Below are 18,889 nucleotides of genomic sequence, written 5' to 3'. Positions count from 1 at the left end.
AGATGAGAGCAATAGTTGAATGGCATTCATTCCCATCTAAGCTTTGGGTGAGGGTAGAACAAGCAATGATAGATGAGAGAGAAGGAATTAAGGCTTTGAAATGCCTACCATGGGTAGAAGAAAAAGACTTAATAAATATTAAAAATCCTTTTAGTAAATGCTCTTTGGCTACGTGGAAAAGTGTGAGGAAAAATTTTTAGGTAGAGATAGATATTTTTTTCCCCCCTATATTTGCACAAAATTTTATACCAGGTAGGGAGGGGGGAATTTTTAAGAAGTGGGAGGTAAAAGGGCTAAGATGCTTTGGTCAACTAATTGAAGAAGGGGAGGTAAAAGCAAAACTTAATTTAAAGTTCACTGGTTTAATTTGGGGACACTATATCCTAATGGGTTGAATAGTGAGATCGAATGGATGGCTTTTTTATAACTTCTTTTATAAGGGTTTCAGTGTTCTCTCTAAGGAATTCTTTTCAGTCTGTTGCCCTTCTGTTGTGCTCATTTAAATGCAGTTCGTTGGCTCAAACACACCTCTTTGAGTCCGTACGTAGTATTGGCCCTTTAAAATTTCCCTCCGGAAGTAGTCATGATTCCCCTTGTTCAGTGCAGCGTTGCCAATGTCGCTCCCACGTGATTTGATTGCGTGGTGGCATTATAGATTTTAAAACAGCGAGTTGGCGTCTTTTCAGCCGTTGGAATGCTAAGAAGAAGTGAATTTAATGGCAAGAATTGGATATCTTTGATATTTTTTGGTTAGTCTTGCCCTTATTGAAGCTGTGATTAGTTTGTAGCATATGAAAATTCACGTTTTTAAATGATTATAAATAAAGTATTAATTCTTTTCAAATGTTCATTTCAGAGACTTCATTACCCAAGTTTGAGATGTTGTAGAAGTGCAATGTCGGTTCCCTATGTGTCACGTCGGAACTAGTGAACTTTAAGTTAAGTTTTGCAATCTTAAGCCATTAATATAAGATGTAGAGCTTATAGCCTGTGTGGCAGTTGCAAGTTTCACATTTACCATCGTTATCATTCTGATATTGTATTGAACAATGCGATGATTGGGTGCTGAGGAAGCTAAATCTGCCTTCATGTCTCTGAGCATAAGTTTCAATAGCAGCTGAAGGACACTTGCTTTAGTTTACTGCAAATGATTCATAGTGACTATTTTACAATTTTTGACATATCTACTTTTTAGTCACTCAACATTTTAATTTGGTTGAGTTACCCACCCCTTCCGCTGATTTACAAATTTCTTCAATAGGGGTAGAGAAGCTGCCATAGCTCTAACTTTATGGGCTGTGACACGACTCTCTAGTTGCAGCCCAGCCTGAGTATAACAGAACGAGATGCATGCAGCCACCCAGTCAGATATCGTTCTCTTGGAAACCGAATACCCCAACTTATTAGGATCAAAGGAGACAAAAAGTTGAGGAGATGCTTTGTTCTGTTGAGATAAGCCAAAGCTCGTTTGCAATCAAGAGTATGAAGTACCGTTTCTCCTGCATGAGAATGAGGTTTAGGGGAAAAAACTGGAAGCACAACTGACTGAGATGAAACTCAGTGACCACTTTTGGCAGAAACTTTAGATGTGTGCAAAGAACCGGTTTGTCATGGTGAAATACTATGAATGGTGAGTCTGCTACTAATGCTTGGAAGTTCACTAACTCGTCTGGCAGAAGTGAGATCAATAAGAAAAACAACTTTCCAGGTAAGAAACTTAAGATGAGCCGTAGACATTGGTTCAAACAGAGGCTTCATCAACTGTCACGGGGTCTACTCAACCTCAAAGCAGGGGTAGAAGATGGCAATGCAGAGGAGGAACGAGAGGAGGGAAGGCCTGATGAGTCCATTGCTGATGCGGGAAGTAAAGAAGCTGTGGGATTGTCAACTATTTCACCGGCAGTTTGAGGGGATTTGCCAGGTCTTACAAAAGGTGGAAGGTATGCTTGAAAAATTAGTACAGGAGGTAACTTAGCTGTCTGGAAAAATTGAAATTCTGTCCTCCAATTTGAAATTGGTTAAAAATGATTCCTTAAATCAAGTGGCACAAATTCAGACTGAAGTGGTAAATATGAAAAACAACTGTTACTGAGATAAAGATAAAATGATCATACATCAGAAAATTGAACAATTTGAGAACTTTAATAGGAGGCTTAATTTGAGTTTTGAATTTCCCCACTCTGTCCTTCTTTCCCCATTGGAATTCTTCAACTGAAATTTTGTCTATGCCTCTTCAGGCTATTCCTCCTATTAATAAAATATATTATTTACCATCATGAAAAATTAATGAAGGACAGGAATTGAGTGATGATTCAGTTCGATGCCAAAAACAAATTCAAGAAAATGTTAATCCATTGGAGGACATTTCACATATCCTGGATACTTCATTTTCAGAGGTGGCAGAGAGCGCAACCCTGCTTATTTCTTTTGTATCTGAGCAGGACTTAAATGCAATTTTGAAGTTGTTTTTTTGTAACTCAGAAACTTTTCTGCGGCCAAAAAATTTGGATATGTCCTGATGTTGCGAAAGCGACACAGGATAGAAGAAAATAATTTTTTGTATTAAAAGAAGTAAAGAAGTTAGGGGGCTCCTTCTTATTAGCCTATCCATGTAAATGTGTGGTGTGGTATATAGGTAACAAATATATATTTTTTGTACCAGATCAGCTCAGATCTTTTTTGGACCTTAAAAATCTTACCAGGAAATAAATGATAGTCTTTATAGATATAGGAATGGGTTAGTCAATAATAGCCTTTGTTTATAGTATTATTTCTTTGATATATTCTTCTTACTATAGACCCCACCTTCTGAAATGTGGTCTAAGGAAGACTGTTAAATCTTTGGTTAATCTGAATTCTTGGAAATGTATTACTGCTGTTACTTCTATTATAAATAAATAAATAATAATAATAAAAAAAAGACTTGTGGCCTTTGGCTACTCAAATATTATCTAGATCCCTCACTTGTTCTAGCCTCCTTTTTAAAGAGTGATCCTTAGAAGGAAGCTGAGGAAGAACCATGTCACTAGTGAGCTTATGTCTCTTAAGCAAGTAGGCTTGATACAACAGTACAAACTCGCATGGTCACGTGATGCACTCAGCCTGAACGGATGTGCCTGAGCACCTCTCACGAACCTGTGGCTGTTTTCCTGCTCTTTTTCTCTGACTTTCTGCTTTGCGGGCTTGTCTCCTCTCCCATCAGCTAAAGTACATCCTAATCTACCAGCCGATCTACTTTTTGGTGGGGGTTGGAGGTATGCCGACTAGGGCTCCAAAGCCTGCTAAACTTCTACGAGCCCTGGTTACCCCTATTAAGATGGCGACTTCTACTCCCTCGGAGCACATGCAAACCAGCCCGATGGTCGTGTTGCAGGCTGATGCGATAGAAGAACTCAAGAAACATCTTACTGCTTTTTTAGATGATAAGCTCTCCCGACTTCAATCCACAGTTGATGGCCTTAAAGATACTGTGGAGCGACAAAACACCCGATTACAACACGTGGAGGATAGGGTGTCGGAGCAGGAGGATCGCACTGTGGCTCTAGAGGCAGGAGCTCTTACTCTGGAGGAAAAGTACCGCAGACTGGAGGATAAGGCTGAAGATCTTGAAAACCGGAGCTGTCGTAATAACCTGCAGCTCATAGGTGTACCGGAATCGCTGGCAGCGGCAGATCTACACAACTTGGTCTCCGTCTGGTTGCCTAAAGATCTGGGTCTGGACATGGGTGAAGCTCCTTTGCTGGTTGAGCGGGTGCATCGGATCGGGGTGCGCTGCGATGGTGACAGAAAGCCGCGTCCTGTGATTGCCCGCATTTTGAACTTTGCAGACAAAACTAGACTCCTCACTAATTATAAGTCTAAGGGTGGACTTTCCTATGATGGCCAGCGGCTTCTTCTCTTCCAGGATTACTCTCCCCGAGTCACGGAACAACGTAGGGCGATGGCTCCATACTGCACTCAGCTCCATCACAAGCAAATGCGCTTTGTTCTCCAGTATCCGGCTAAACTGCGTGTACAGCATGAGAATTGGGCTTTATATTTCAATATGCCGTCGTAGATCAGCAAATTTCTGGAGGGCCTGCCCGGCTAACTGTATTATCTGAGCAGCTCCGGGGATGTCTACCACTGACTGAGAGAGTCGATTGTGGCTTAGGACTTTGGCCTCTGCTCCATGTTGCTAAGTGCCAACAGTTGGCAATGGGCCCCAATCTATTCTAATCTAACCATCTTACAGGCTTATTCTTTTTTGTTGTTGTTGTTTGTTTTGTCTTTCTAGTGCCTTCTCTTCCTCTTGCTTTCTTTTCACCCTTTTTTCTTGGCTTTGTTCTGCCATGGGACTTTATTGTCCCTCTGTATATCTTGGCTCTTTTTTTTTTTTTCCCCTCTCTTTCTCTTCCTCTGACTTCTGGTAGGGCTCTTTGCATGGGTGCGTTTGGCTGGGCGGCTTGTTCCTGCCACTGCCTGCAGTCTCGGGACGGGGACCTTGGGTCTTTTTCTCTTTTTCTAGTTCTTTTTCTCGCCCTTTTCTCTTTTCCCTTTCGAATTGCTTAGTGGGTCTGGGGGAGAGCTGGGAGCTATCTGCCTTCCTTGGGTCAGCTGGTGTCTGCGCTCTATGACCGGGGCTGGTAGGCTTACTCTCTTACAGCCTGCTTGGTCTGCTGGTCCAGCTACTCCTCTGTTTTGGACTGCTTCCTTTTCTGCCACATCTCCCTTGTTGGTTAAGGCTATCTGTATATTGCTGTATTTTTAACCATGTGCAAGGAAGGGGTTGTATATGTATGTTTGGGTTTTCTATGTCTATATATTGGATCTAGGGGATATTCGAGCTGCCTATTTGGCTTTTTCTTTTCTTTTTAGTTGGGTTTGGAGTTTGGGGAGGGGGATGGTTCTTTTTTCTTTACGCAGTACTGGTTTCCGGGGGGGGGGGGGGGAAGGGTTGAATTAGTGTCCTTTTCTTCTATGCTAGGGGTTGTGGGGTTCCTTTAGCTTTGGGACCCGCTGGAGGAGCGAAGATACTCGCTGGAGGAGCGAAGAGAGAGAGGGGACATGATTGAGACCTTTAAGTATATTACTGGGCGTATAGAGGTGAAAGACGATATCTTCAGTCTTACAGGGCCCTCGGTAACCAGAGGACACTCGCTGAAAATCAGGGGTGAGAAATTTTGGGGTGATGCTAGGAAGTACTTCTTCACCGAAAGGGTGGTCGATCATTGGAACGAGCTGCCTCAGCGGGTGATTGAGGCTAGCAGCGTATTAGATTTCAAGAAAAAAATGGGATATTCATGTGGGATTTCTAGAAGAGTAAGAATCAGGGAGTGGGTCATTGGTATGGGCAGACTCGATGGGCTATGGCCCTTTTCTGCCGTCATTTTTCTATGTTTCTATACTTTAGCTATTCTAACCTGCATACTATGTATTCGCGTTTGGACTACGTTCTGATATCACATACTCTCTTTTCCCGGGTGGACCAGGTCAATATTGAGGACACCTCTCTTTCAGACCATTTGGTGGTGGTTCTCACCTTGCGGATTACTGATCAGTTGGGAGAGAAGACCTGGAGGTTTCCCACGGCTTTATACTTTGACAAGGATTTTCACACATTCCTACGGGCCCGCTGGCTGGAGTATAATTTGCACAACCACACTTCGGATGTGGACCCTGCAGTGTTCTGGGATGCTTCCAAGGCAGTATTGAGGGGTCATATTATTCACTATGTAACCACAAAATGGAAAAAACATGGGGAACGGCTTCTCGCTCTTTCGAAGGAACTGGAATCATTACGGCGGTGTCATCGGGTGAGTTTAGCTAGGCTAGATGATCAACGAATCAAATCTATCCGCCTCCAGATTAACGAGATTTTGGACCAGTGGGTGCGCCAAGATATTTACTACCAGAAATTTTGTCTTTACCAATGGGGGGCAAGGCGGGCAAACTTCTTGCGACTTTGGTTCGGCCATATCGGAAAAAACAGATTATTCGATTGATAAAGAATCCTCGGGGAGAGTGTTTCACTCAGGAGACTTAAATTAGGGAGCAATTTGTGGAGTTCTATAGTGCTCTATATACGAAGTGAGACTTTACGGAGGAAGAGCGAGATAAATTCTTTCAGAATCTCCCTCTTCCGCAGCTCTCAGGGGACCAGGTCGAGCGGTTGAATGCTCCCATCACTGTGGAGAATATACGATTGGGGATTAAGAAATTGAAGCTTGCCAAGTCTCCGGGCCCTGATGGGTTTGGTCCGGAATACTATAAACTACTGCCTGATCTTCTCACTCTGCCTTTGGGGAACTATTTTAACTTTCTTGCCATTCCTGACTCAGTCCCAGCTGTAATTTAGCTCATATTACCTTGCTACCCAAACCGGGGAAGGATCCTGCCCAGGTTGGGTCCTATCGCCCAATTTCGTTGTTGAACCAGGATGTTAAGCTTCTGGCGGCTATTCTGGCAGCCCGTCTAAATTTGTTCTTACCCGGGCTCATAGGGGCTGATCAGATAGGTTTTGTCCCACAACGTTATGCTTCTATGAATCTCCTTAAAGCATTGTCAGCATTGCATGAACATCGGGGGGGGGGGAGGGGGGGGAGGAGGCACTTCTGCGATAGCCGGCCTTGACATGGAGAAGGCCTTTGATAGTATATCTTAGCAATATCTTTTTTGGGTCCTGCAGGAGTATGGTGTTGTAGGGCCTCTACTTCATTGGATTCAGGGTCTTTATAATGCGCCACAGGCACGTCTCCTTATCAATGGTGGTTTATCGACGCCTTTTCAGCTGTGTTGAGGGACGCGTCAGGGCTGCCCCCTTTCGCCTTTGCTGTTCGTCTTGGCTATTGAACCTCTTGCCATTAAAATTCGCTCCAGCTCTGAGCTTCGTGGTATCCAAATTGGTAGCGCGGAGTGTCGTATTACCTTATTTGCGGATGATATTTTGCTATTCTTGGATCAGGCCCCCTGTCATTTGCCGGTAGCATTGCGATTGGCGACTGAGTTCGGTTCCATTTCTGGTCTTAAAGTGAATTGTGCGAAATCCGAGTTGTTGCCGCTCTCGGGGCTGGAGTGGGAGCCATGGCATGATTCATTGCCCATCCCTCCTGTGCGTAAACCGATGTGTTATCTCGGCATTTATCTGCATATGGATCCTGGGACACATGCTATCAAACCGAAACCTGAAATCCTACATTTATGCAGATTACATCACAATCATCATCCCTATTACCTCACTGTCACAAGAGACAGTACAACACATCTCAACTGTCCTCACCATGGTTGAAAATTGGACCATTCACTTCAAACTGAAACTAAACCCAGATAAAACCAAATTTTTCCTTGCAAGTCCCAACCACAAACTTACGACCACCACCCTGCAACTCAACGGTCTAACATATCCAATCAATCCCACCATTAAAATTCTCGGAATCATCCTGGATCGCTGCCTCACCTTTGAAGATCATACCAATGTTCAGGTCAAAAAATGTTTTTCCACCCTTTGGAAACTCCATTCTATCAAATACTACTTTGATTTCTCCACCTTCAGTTTTCTGGTCCAATCCCTAATCTTAAGCACCTTGGATTATTGCAACATCATATATTTGGGTTCCTATAAGAAAACCATTAAACGTCTTAGACTTATTCAGAACACCGCCGTCTGCCTCATCTATGGCCTCAAAAAGTCTGACCATGTTAGCCCCTTCTACAGAAAACTTCATTGGCTTCCAATTGAAGTAAGGGTCATCTTCAAATTCGCCTGCCTCTGCTTTAAAACCTTGACTGGATCATCCCCGATATACTGTCACGTCACTTTGTGTTCCCAGGCTCTAACCGAACACGAAATGCCCACCTGTTTGCCTTCCCTTTGCCAAAGGGATGTATTTACAAAAGATTCCTGGACAAAACCCTCTCTTTTCAAGCTGGCAAATGGAATGATTGCCTTACCACCCTCATCTCTCTTGCCCCATCCTACCTATTCTTCAGAAAATCTCTCAAAGCTTACCTCTTTGATAAATTTCTCTAACCCCATCCTTCCTTCCTTTCCTCTCCTTCCTCACCTATATACCTCTTCTTCCCCGGATCTTACTATCCTCATACTGCACTCCCTTGTAACTGTATATATTCCTTTCTCTCCTCTCTTCATCCTTCCAAAGTATTTTAGATCAATGTAGTCTTGTTAGAATGTTTATTTCTTATTTTTCCTCTATCTCTATTTTTCACTTCTTTGTTATTCTCCAGGTACTTTAGTTAGATTGTGAGCCTTCGGGACAGTAAGGGAATTTCTAAGTACCTATCTTACTTTTTAATTTTAATTGTTATTGTTACTGGTTACTTTACCCTGGTTAATCTGACTCTGCATCTTTGCTGTAAATGTACAGTCTCTTCTCCTGTAAACCGCTCTGAACTGTTTTGTGGTATTGCGGTATACAAAAATAAAGTTATTATTATTATTATTAATGTGGTGGCGGCCATTGATAAAATTGGAGCTCTCTGTGCTGCTTGGCGAGATCTTCCGCTGTCTTTGTTGGGGAGGGCGGCTTTGGTTAAGATGGTACTTTTGCCCAAGATATTGTATCCTCTCCAAACGGTGCCTTTTTGGGTGTTACAGTGGGATATCCGCAGGTTGCGTTCTCCTTTTACTACTTTTCTATGGCGCAATCGCCCAGTGCGTGTTGCGTATGTGAAGTTGACACTTTCTAAGAGGGAGGGGGACTTGGGACTGCCTGATGTTAGTGCTTACAATGTGGCGGACCTTATGCGTTTTGTTCATGAAGGGGTGACAGGGATTGGTAGGTTTGCTCCCTTGGGGTGGTTGGCTGACTGGTGTGCTCCTTTTACATTTCTGAATCTACTGCATTCCTCCCGTGCGCCTAGTATGCGAGGGGGTGCCCTGTCCTCTAAATTACGGTTCTTGCGGCCTTTATGCCGGGCCTGGTGTTGGTGGCATGTTTCGCAGGCCCGGTCTCCCATTGCTTCTCCTTTTTTACAACTGCAGGGCAATCCGAATTTCTTGCCAGGCCTAGGGCGTTCCCCTTTCGTGGGATGGGCTTCTCGGAGAGCTTCCCTTCTTTTTCACCTAATAGACCAGGCCACAGGGGTCTTTTCCTCCTTTGCCCAATTCCAAGACCAGTGGACGGTTCCTCGCTCTCAATTTTTTGCTTACTTGCAAGCTCGTCATTATTTTCAGAGTATCCAGTTACAGTATGGGTCGGCAGGGCTATGTGGCCCTCTTGATGAGTTTCTCCTTAGTGTTCCGGCCTCCCAAAGTTCTCTTTCTATGTGGTATCGGGTGCTCCGTTCTTCTGTTTCTTCGGGGCCTTTACACTCTATTCGAGATTTGTGGAACCGGGAACTGGCCACGTCTTATACTCCCGATACATTTCGGGAGCTTTTCCACTCTCTATATGCTTTTGTAAAATCCGTGGCTTGGCAGGAGACTCAGTTCAAGATCCTTCATCGGGCATACATTACTAAGGAAAGGGGTGCCCGTATGGGCTTATGGGATACCGCTCTGTGCTCTAAATGCAAACAGGCCCCTGGGACATTTTTGCATTCTTTTCTGGAGTGCCCTGAACTCACCCTATGGAATTCTTCCTTTACGCAGCTTCAATTGGTCATTCAGCGTGATCTCGAGTGGGATTATAAAACGCTGCTCCTTGGTGATCAAACTTTACTGGAAGCACAAGGACTTACTGTCCCTCAGCGCCGTTTCATTTATCTGACCCTTCTCGCGGTTAAATGGACGATTCTACAATATTGGGCACAGGACGGGGTTATTCCCTTGGAATGTTGGCTTGGTCAGATGTCTGAGTTAGCACGGTTTGAGCTATGTTATCATAAACGATCCGCTAATTCAGAAGTTCAGGCCTACCTGGCACGTACTGAACTCCTTGAAATGGTTGCCTCAGGGAACAGAGCCCACCAAAACAGGGAATGTGTGGTAGAGAGATCCTGTAAACCCGCACACACATGGTGCACTTCCCCAAAGTTTGCTTGGCAGCTCCCACACCGCAAACAGTACTTTGCTGACTTGACCACTGTAGAGGGAAAGTATATAAACAGTCCATTTTCATTATTTGTGTGTTCCCGATGTGTTTTATGTATCTGCGGTTGCATCAATTGCTACCAATATTCCCCCATTCATGCTGCTGGGTTCACATATTTGTGGACTGGCTCTTAAATAAAATAAAACAAAACAGCTGTTTTCACTTTCACCGTGAGCCATGCGTTTGCTTCCAGATATGGACCCCAATTGCCCAGAGAGTGCTCCAAGAGCTGTCCCTTGTAGGAACCTAACCCTATTTTTCCCAATAGAATCTATTATTCACTTTTCGCAGTTTAGAAGAACAACGTGTACTGCTGGAACCTACATAAGAACATAAGCAATGCCTCTGCTGGGTCAGACCTGAGGTCCATTGTGCCCAGCAGTCCGCTCATGCGGCGGCCCAACAGGTTCAGGTTCAGTAATCTATCTATACCCCTCTATCCCTTTTTCCAGCAGGAAATTGTCCAATCCTTTCTTAAATCCCAGTACCGTACTCTGCCCTATTACGTCCTCTGGAAGCGCATTCCAGGTGTACACCACACGTTGGGTAAAGAACTTCCTAGCATTCGTTTTGAATCTGTCCCCTTCAACTTTTCTGAATGCCCTCTTGTTCTTTTATTTTTTGAAAGTTTGAAGAATCCTTCTCTACTCTCTTTATGCCCTTCATGATCTTGTAAGTCTCTATCATATCCCCTCTAAGTCTCCTCTTCTCCAGGGAAGAGTCCCAGTTTCTCCAATCTCTCAGCGTATGAAAGGTCTTCCATCCCTTTTATCAGATGTGTCGCTCTCCTCTGAACCCTCTCAAGTAGCGCCATATCCTTCTTAAGGTACGGCGACCAGTACTGGACGCAGTACTCCAGATGCGGGCGCACCATCGCCCGATACAACGGCAGGATAACTTCTTTCGTTCTGGTTGTAATACCCTTCTTGATTATACCTAGCATTCTATTCGCTCTCTTAGCTGCCGCTGTGCACTGTGCCGTCGGTTTCATTGTCATGTCCACCGTTACCCCCAAGTCCCTTTCTTGGGTACTTTCATTCAATAAGATCCCTCACATCGTATAGTTGTGCTTCGGGTTTCTGCTTCCCACATGTAATACTTTACATTTCTCAACGTTGAACTTCATCTGCCATCTTGTCGCCCATTCCCCTAGTTTGTTCAAGTCCCTTTGCAATTCTTCGCAGTCCTCTTTAGTCCGAGCTCCACTAAATAGTTCGGTGTCATCTGCAAATTTTATTATCTCACACTTCATCCCTGCTTCTAGATCATTTATGAATATATTAAATAGCAGCGGCCCAAGCACCGAGCCCTGTGGACACCACTCGTGACTCTCCTCCAGTCCGAGTAGTGGCCTTTCACTCCTACCCTCTGTTTCCTATCCGCCAACCAGTTTCTGATCCATCTATGTACGTCTCCTTCCACCCCATGGTTCTTCAGCTTCCAGAGTAGACGTTCATGAGGCACCTTGTCATAGGCTTTTTGGAAATCTAGGTGTATGATATCTATGGGGTCTCCTCTGTCCATCTGTTTGTTAATTCCTTCAAAGTGCAATAAGTTAGTTAGGCACGATCTCCCCTTGCAGAAACCATGTTGGCTGGTTATCAGAAGTTCGTTTCTTTCAATGTTCATCAATGTTTTCTTTTATCAGTGCTTCTGCCATTTTCCCCAGAACCGAGGTCAGACTCACCGGTCTGTAGTTTCCAAGGTCACCTCTTGATCCCTTTTTAAAGATGGGCGTAACGTTGGCTATCTTCCAATCCTCTGGGATCACGCCTGTTTTCAGGGATAGGTTGCAAATTTGCTGCAGTAGTCCTGCTATCTCCTACTTTAATTCCTTCAGAACCCTTGGATGGATTCCGTCCGGACCCAGGGATTTGTCAGTTATTAATTTTTCTATCTGCCTGCGTACATCTTCAAGGCTCACTTCCATGGATGTTAATTTTTCTGCTCGATTTCCATTGTAGAATTGCTCAGGTTCCGGTATGTTGGTTGTGTCTTCGTTTAAGTCTTTCCGCGACTTCTTTCTCCTCCTTCACCACTCCCTTCCTGTCTCAGTCATCCAGAGGTTCCACCTCCTCCCTTACCAGCTGCTTCCCTTTAACATATCTAAAAAACGGTTTGAAATTTCGTGCTTCCCTGGCTAGCCTCTCTTCATACTCTCTTTTGGCTTTTCGAACCACACAGTGACATTCTTTCTGATACTTCCTGTGCTCTTTCCAGTTCCCCTCAGTTTTGTCCTTCTTCCATTTCTTACCATAGACTCAGCGTTTCACTATCCGCAATTTAGCAGTTCAAACATTTTCAAGAACCATACTACAGTGAACAATGGACTGTATTCACCTACTCTCCCCTGTTGTTGCTGAATGCAGCACAAGTTCCACAGCTCCTGGACACTAAGCAACTGACGCAGCAACAAACAAACTTTCCTCAGAGTAAAGCAAATGCTTTTTTTAGGTTAAGGAGACAGGAGAATGTGGCAAGGGGCAAAGGATCTAAATCTGCTTAGCAGTATAACTTCTCAACCTCCAGCTCAAGTAGCCAATTTTGTAGCCCAGGAGCAAGTCACAGACAGAGCTGCAGTTACTGTATTTTTCGCTCCATAAGATGCACATTTCCCCCCCGCAAACACCCCTGGCGATACCTTTATATTTTGGAGGTTGGTGGACGGCTCGTTGGGGCCCGCGGCGCACTAATGCCTGGGCCTGCGACACTCCCTAATTGTGCCAATCATTGATGCTTCGCAGGGCGGCTTCCTGATGAATGGTTGCCTCCAAAATTTAAAGGTACCACCGGAGAGCTGGGACGGAATTTAAAGTTGCTGAGGGGATCCGTAAAAGTGATGATTGATTTTTAGGGGGGATGGAATTTAATGGTGCTGGGGGGGTATGTAAAAGTGATGATTGATTGGGGGGGTGGGGGGCGGTACAGAATTTAAAGGTGCCGGGGGGCTGGGATAGAATTTAAAGGTGTCGGATATATTAGTATACCATTTAGTTCAGAATGGGTTTTTTTCTTGTTTTCCTTCTCTAAATCTGGTGTGCATCTTATGATGAGGTGCGTCTTATGGAGTGAAAAATACGATAAGTCTCCATCTGCCTGCTGGAGATAGAGGCACAGATCTGACTATCTCCACCTGCTGGTAGATAACTCACAATTTCAGACTGATCCTTGGGAAGTAATGGAAGGTTTGATTCAAGAGTCAGCTGGGTTTGAGATAATGCAGAGGCATTATTCATAACCCCCAAGTGAGTCTGGTTATTGCACAACACAACATTCATTGGCAAAGAAATGGTGCACGGCCCTCTCCAACTGAGGGCCATTACAAAGACATAACTAAACTAAACAGAATTATGAGGGAGCATAGCACCAGAACCCTGCTCTTAGTCCAACTGTGATAGAAGCCTAAAGGAACCAAAATAGACTAACAGCTAAAAGTACTGCAGTCAAACATTCAACTTACAGCTGGGCACTCAACAGCACCATTGTTGATGTCATCAATAATGTCATGGGGGTGCCTGCCATCCACATTGCAGCCAACAGATTGAGCTGTGCCCAGGATCTCTTTAATAGTTCCTGTAACAAAAATGACCAGCTTAAAAATGCATACATCAGATATACATATGAATACTCTCAAATAAATTTACTCATCTTTACACAGAGAGAGACACACAGAGAGAGACACACACACAACAAACAAAATCAGAGGGACATCAGTTTTACAAGCCATCATCTGAAAAGATTATCACTGTTACTAAGGAAAAGAAAGAAGGCATGCAAGAGCCACACATCTTTAGACCCAAGCTGCTGGATAGCTGTGACTACGTCAAGATCTACCTGGAATTGACAGATTGCTTGAAATTCTCCTTTACATTGCCTGCAACCACCCCCCCCCCACCTCTCTACAAGCTTTGTCTGACACAGCTCTCAGAACCCAGAAGGGAAGATAAGGTTTTTACCTCAATCTTTCTAGTAGACAAGTAGATTTCCTCCTTTCACCCATGAGGCTTGCAGAAGGCATCATTTACATTTTTAAACTCTGCTTCCTTATGTTCTACCAAAGCAATGGATAACCCCTAAGAAGAGAGAACAATGAGGGCGAGGGGAACTCCCTTACAATTCAAGTCTTTTCTGCTTTGCTGCAAGAACAATTAAACCAATGGATACATATCAAACAAAGGTGGAGCCAATCAAGCCACCTACCTGAGTGCAATCAACACTAACATTTATGCAGCTCCTATAGTCTCTCCCAAAGGTTTCGCTATAATGTTAACAGATAATTCTTCTTACTTGTTTAACAGAAGTATATTAAGCATCTTCATTCTCTCTCTGTCGTTCAGAGACAAGCATCTGGAGATACTCATATGTCAGAGGTAGACGGCAGGTTAACATAACATCTGATAGGGCAGACCATCAAGGCTGTTATACACTTCTACTAGAAAGAAGATTGAGTTAAGAATCCAATGCAAAGGATACAGTAGACTTGACAAGTGGGATGTACCAAAGCAGTTATGAGTCTAGGGCAGAATAGACAAGCCTGCTGCAAACACCGAAGACCCAAAAGTTGTATCCATGTGTGCCACCACGTGAACTCTAAAGCTTTGTAAAAAAGTATGGAGGGAGGACCACGTATCTGTTCTACAAATCTACTCAGGCCGAACTGCCTGGATTCTGCCCTTGACGAGGCCTTGCTTCTAGAGAAATGCGCTTTCAAGGAAATTGGTGGCTGTCTACCACAGCCAATGTACGCAGAAGAAATAACCATGTGAACCATCTGGAAATGGCCAACTTTGAGGCTTGCTTTCCCCCTTTTCTAAGGATGGACAAAGATGCTCTGAAAGACAAATTCAATTGTCATCTCAAGATAACTGAGAGAGCTCTCCTCACACCCAGTAATACCAAGACTGTCTTTTTTATGCTTCTGGCATGAAATGCCAGAAGCCAGACTTCCTGATTTACATGGAAGTCTGAGATTACTTTTGGTAGAAAGGGAGGCATAGTGTGTAGATACACACCTGCCTCCATAAATCTGAGAAAGAGCACTCTCTGGAGTTCATAAACCGTACTCGCCGAGGCAATAGTCATCAGGAAAACAGTCTAGAACAGTGGTCTTCATTGCAAGGTCCATGAGCCAATGGTGGCCTGCAGACACCTTTATGGCAGCTCGTGCTAATCCAGGGTTCCATTCCATACCCCCACACCCGTGGGATCCATCACTGCAGCTGCTTTCTCTCTTCAGGCCACTGGCAGCTTGAGTGAAGTAAACAGGCTGCCTTCAGCGACTAGGAAATTTTTCCTCTGCTACTGCTTCCCGTTTCCGCATAGGCACGAAGTACAAAGGGAAAGCTTCCGGGCTGACAAAGACAAGGAGGCAGAGTTGAAAAATGCAAATGATGCCCTCTGCAAACCTCACAGGTGAAGGGAAGATACCCATTTGTCAAAGCTTCCGGGCTAGCAAAGACAAAGAGGCAGAGTTGAAAAATGCAAATGATGCCCTCTGCAAATCTAACAGGTGAAGCCAAGATACCCATTTGTCAAACCTACTATACTCTCTGCACTAGATTGATTTAATGGAAAATCCAGTGTGGAACAAGTTTTTCTCATTTAGTTTCATCTTCTCTGTGTATTTATGACCCTAGAGAGGGCCTGCTGAACCCACATTCAAAGACCTTCGGGGGGGAAGGAGGGGGGGAGGGCCTTGATTTCTACCATAATCCACCAATTGTTTTGACATTTTTCCCAGATCATATCCATGAAAGTGGATGTACTTTGCAGTTTCCCAAGTAGAAGGCTAAGGTTCTTTTGCTTAAATGCTGTTATCAGTATTGAAGAACAAATTGCCTGAACGCTTGAACCCGACTTGAAAATCCTGACAAAGCCAACATTAGGAGGTGAAATGGGTCCTGTTGGACATTGGGCAGTGTCAAGCTATTTCTGAAAATATTGATGTGAAAGTTCTGGCAATACAGATAGTCACCAAATATGAGATAAGTGGCTTTCTATTTGATTTTTTTGCACGGAATTTGATAGAAGTGAAACAAGTGCCGAGGTAGAGATAGTTATTAACAAGCGTGCAATGCAAATAGCATGTGTTTTTGTCTGCTAAAATATAAGCAGAGGCTTGAAAATTTGCCTGCTTCTAACAGAGGCTTGCAATCAATTTATTGGTGTTAAAAAAAGTAATAAAAGTAAAAAAGTTTAAATTACTATAAAATAAATAGAAAGAAAGGCTGAGATTACTCGAATATAAGCCGAGACACCCTTTCCCCCCGAAAAGGAAGAAAAATGGTTGACTTGAATATAAGTCAAGAGGCTTAATTAATATTCAAGTGCCCTGCCCTGTCAGGCTCTGCACCCAGCTCCCTTTCTGCCTCGCACTGCACCCAGCACTCTTCCCTCCCTCCCCTGTCAGGCACTGCACCCAGTTCCTTTCCTTCCTTCCACCCCTCCCCTGTCAGACTCTGCACCCAGCACCCTTCTTTCCCTCCCCCATCAGACTCTGCACCCTCCCTACCTCCCAGGCTCTGCACCTTGCTGCCCTCCCTACTGCTGCCGCCCTCCCTGTCCTAGACTCAGGCTCATACCTCTACTGATCATCGTTGGTGGAGGTGCAGCGGGCAGGTGCAAACTTTCCAAGATCCTGCCCCGCTGTTAACTGGCTGCTGTGTCTGATTGTCGGTGGAGGTGCAGCGGACAGGAGCAAATTTTCCAAGTTCCTGCCCCGCTGTTAACTGGCTACAATGTCTTTGGCCGCTGAGAAGAAGCACGAGCAGGCCGATTTTGTGCTGCTGCTCAATGCTGAGCAGCTTAATGGTTCCCGGATTCTCGGAGGGGCATTAAACGCTTGGGCCAAAGTCTGGCCAACTTGCAGGTAAGCCCAAGGGGGGGTCCAGCAGGAGGGGTTGGGCATCCTCCTGCCAGCGATATTAAGGGGGGCCGTTGGGGGGTCCGGCAGGAGGAGTTGGGTACCCTCCTGCCGCGATCTTCGGGGGGGGTGGGGTGGGGGGGGTGGCGGCCTACCAGCAGGAAGGGTTGAGCACCTTCCTGCCAGCGATTGCTGGTTTTGTCGGCAGGAGGTGTTGGGCATTCTCCTGCCATGAACGTCGGGGGTGGGGGGGTGGGGAGACTGGCGGCTGTAGCTGCGGCCGCTATACTAAGCGTGGCAGGGGATTAAGTATAGCGGCCACATCTACTTACCATGTAAGCCAGCATTTTGCTAGCCTACATTGTAAGCGTCTCCTGCTCTGTAGGGCCGCCTAGGTTCGCCTAAGGCTACCGCTGAGCCTTAGGCGGGCTTGCAGGCCTCTCTAGGCTCCCTTGAGGTACCTTCAATATAGGTAGCCTGCCTGGTGGAGCATTTTTTTTTTTTTTTAGAAAACGTGCCTCCCAATTGGCTGATTAGACAGCTGGAGGATGCCTACAGCTGCCTACAATAGGGGGCACTTTGCAGAATCAGGGCCTCAATGACCTTTAGGAATCCACTTTAGGCTGACTAAAAAGCTGCTGACACTCCTGTGCCACAGGATACAGCCAGGACATGGCTCTCACTAACTTGAAACCTCCTCCCAAAGAGTCCCACTGCTCAGAGATCAAGATGTTAATATCAGGATGCCAAGGAAATGATGAGGACTGAACTCTCACTCCACACATAAGGGAGGAGGAAGTATAAGGAGCTGGCTGAGTGACTAAATCCAACTCATACAGACAAACCGAAATAAGATCCGGCAAGGCAGAAAAATGTAAAACTGTAGTATCGTCCCCTGGTTCTAAAGCCAAAGCATGATCTAAAGATCTGGCATTCGTTCCTGGGTCCTCTGCCACAGGAGGAGCATCCCCCCAAAATAAGGGATGAGCAAAAGTATCATCATAATCCATGTCTCTTGGAAAGAAAAACCCAATTCAAGAGGCAGACTGGGAAGACAATGTGCCTTGTTAGACTATGCTGTGAGGAGATGAGCCTGAAGGGTGACTGTGCAGGGAAAGCACAGCTCTCATGAAAGGCTTTCCACATAAATTTCAGAAAGTCACGAGAAGGCATCTGCACTAGGGCGTGCCAAGTCACCCTATGATAACTCTACATTGCCTTTCTTGGGCTGTGGGATGTCCGTGTCCTTACACGCAGAACGGTCACTATTTCCAGGCCCCGAAAAGAAAGATGGCCATTCCTAACGAGCTAGCTGACATTTTATCACCTTAGTGTGCAGAGGAGAGGGTAAGCTGTCCGCTACCGCATCTTCGGTCCATGACACATAGCACACTCCTGATGTGCAAATCTTGTGCAATCCTGGCATGGATTTGGGGTAGAAGAGCCCAAGGACTCCATCCCAACCAGTTTTGAGGAAAAAAATGTAGCTTTGGAAGTGCAGGAACTTTTGAAAAGATCATTAAAAATCCAAGATGGTCACTGTCAAGATTTTGATGCCTAAAATAACTTTAAAACCCCCAAACTTAAACCTCTCCCCAACTTCCTAAAAACAAAATACAGCAGATTTAGGATTTTTAAGGTGGGAGAACACAGGGAAACACTTAGACCTTCAAAATCCTGTTTTCAGACCCCACCACCTTCGATTCACTTCATAGGTTGTAACAGCCTTATTCACTGTGACCTGTGTTGGCATTGTGCTGCAGACTGCCTAAGTTCTTTTACAGTAACTAGAAATGAGAAGAATCACTGCCTCAAGCTGGAAATGCTTCTTCAATGCCAATCTTTGGGCTGTCAACCAGACAGTGTCTGATTGCACCTTCACCCTCACAGACAGATGGATGCACTAACAAAAAAAAGGGGGGTAGGTAAAAAAAAAAAAAAAAAATTGCAGCCAGCACCTTGCAAGACACCGATGAGCCTCCTACAGATGCCCAAC

General features: G+C 44.8%; 1 protein-coding gene across 4 annotated transcripts in view; it reads right to left on the bottom strand.

Moving 5' to 3' along the window:
- Positions 1-18,889, bottom strand: part of RPL12 (ribosomal protein L12) — a 134,798-nt gene that overhangs the window by 13,269 nt on the left and 102,640 nt on the right. For 2 of the 4 annotated variants that reach the window (XM_033960303.1, XM_033960300.1), the window contains one exon: positions 13,492-13,604. In XM_033960303.1, the coding sequence (XP_033816194.1) occupies positions 13,492-13,604 (113 nt within the window). Of the gene's footprint in view, positions 1-9,308; positions 9,312-13,491; positions 13,605-14,060; positions 14,105-18,889 lie in introns of those variants that run through there. The other 2 variants (XM_033960301.1, XM_033960302.1) reach the window with 2 other exon arrangements.

Source organism: Geotrypetes seraphini, chromosome 10 (assembly GCF_902459505.1).
Source record: "Geotrypetes seraphini chromosome 10, aGeoSer1.1, whole genome shotgun sequence".
Lineage (NCBI taxonomy): Eukaryota > Metazoa > Chordata > Amphibia > Gymnophiona > Dermophiidae > Geotrypetes > Geotrypetes seraphini.
The sequence above is the reverse complement of the archived record's forward strand: the minus strand, read 5'-3'. Positions and strand labels throughout refer to the sequence as shown.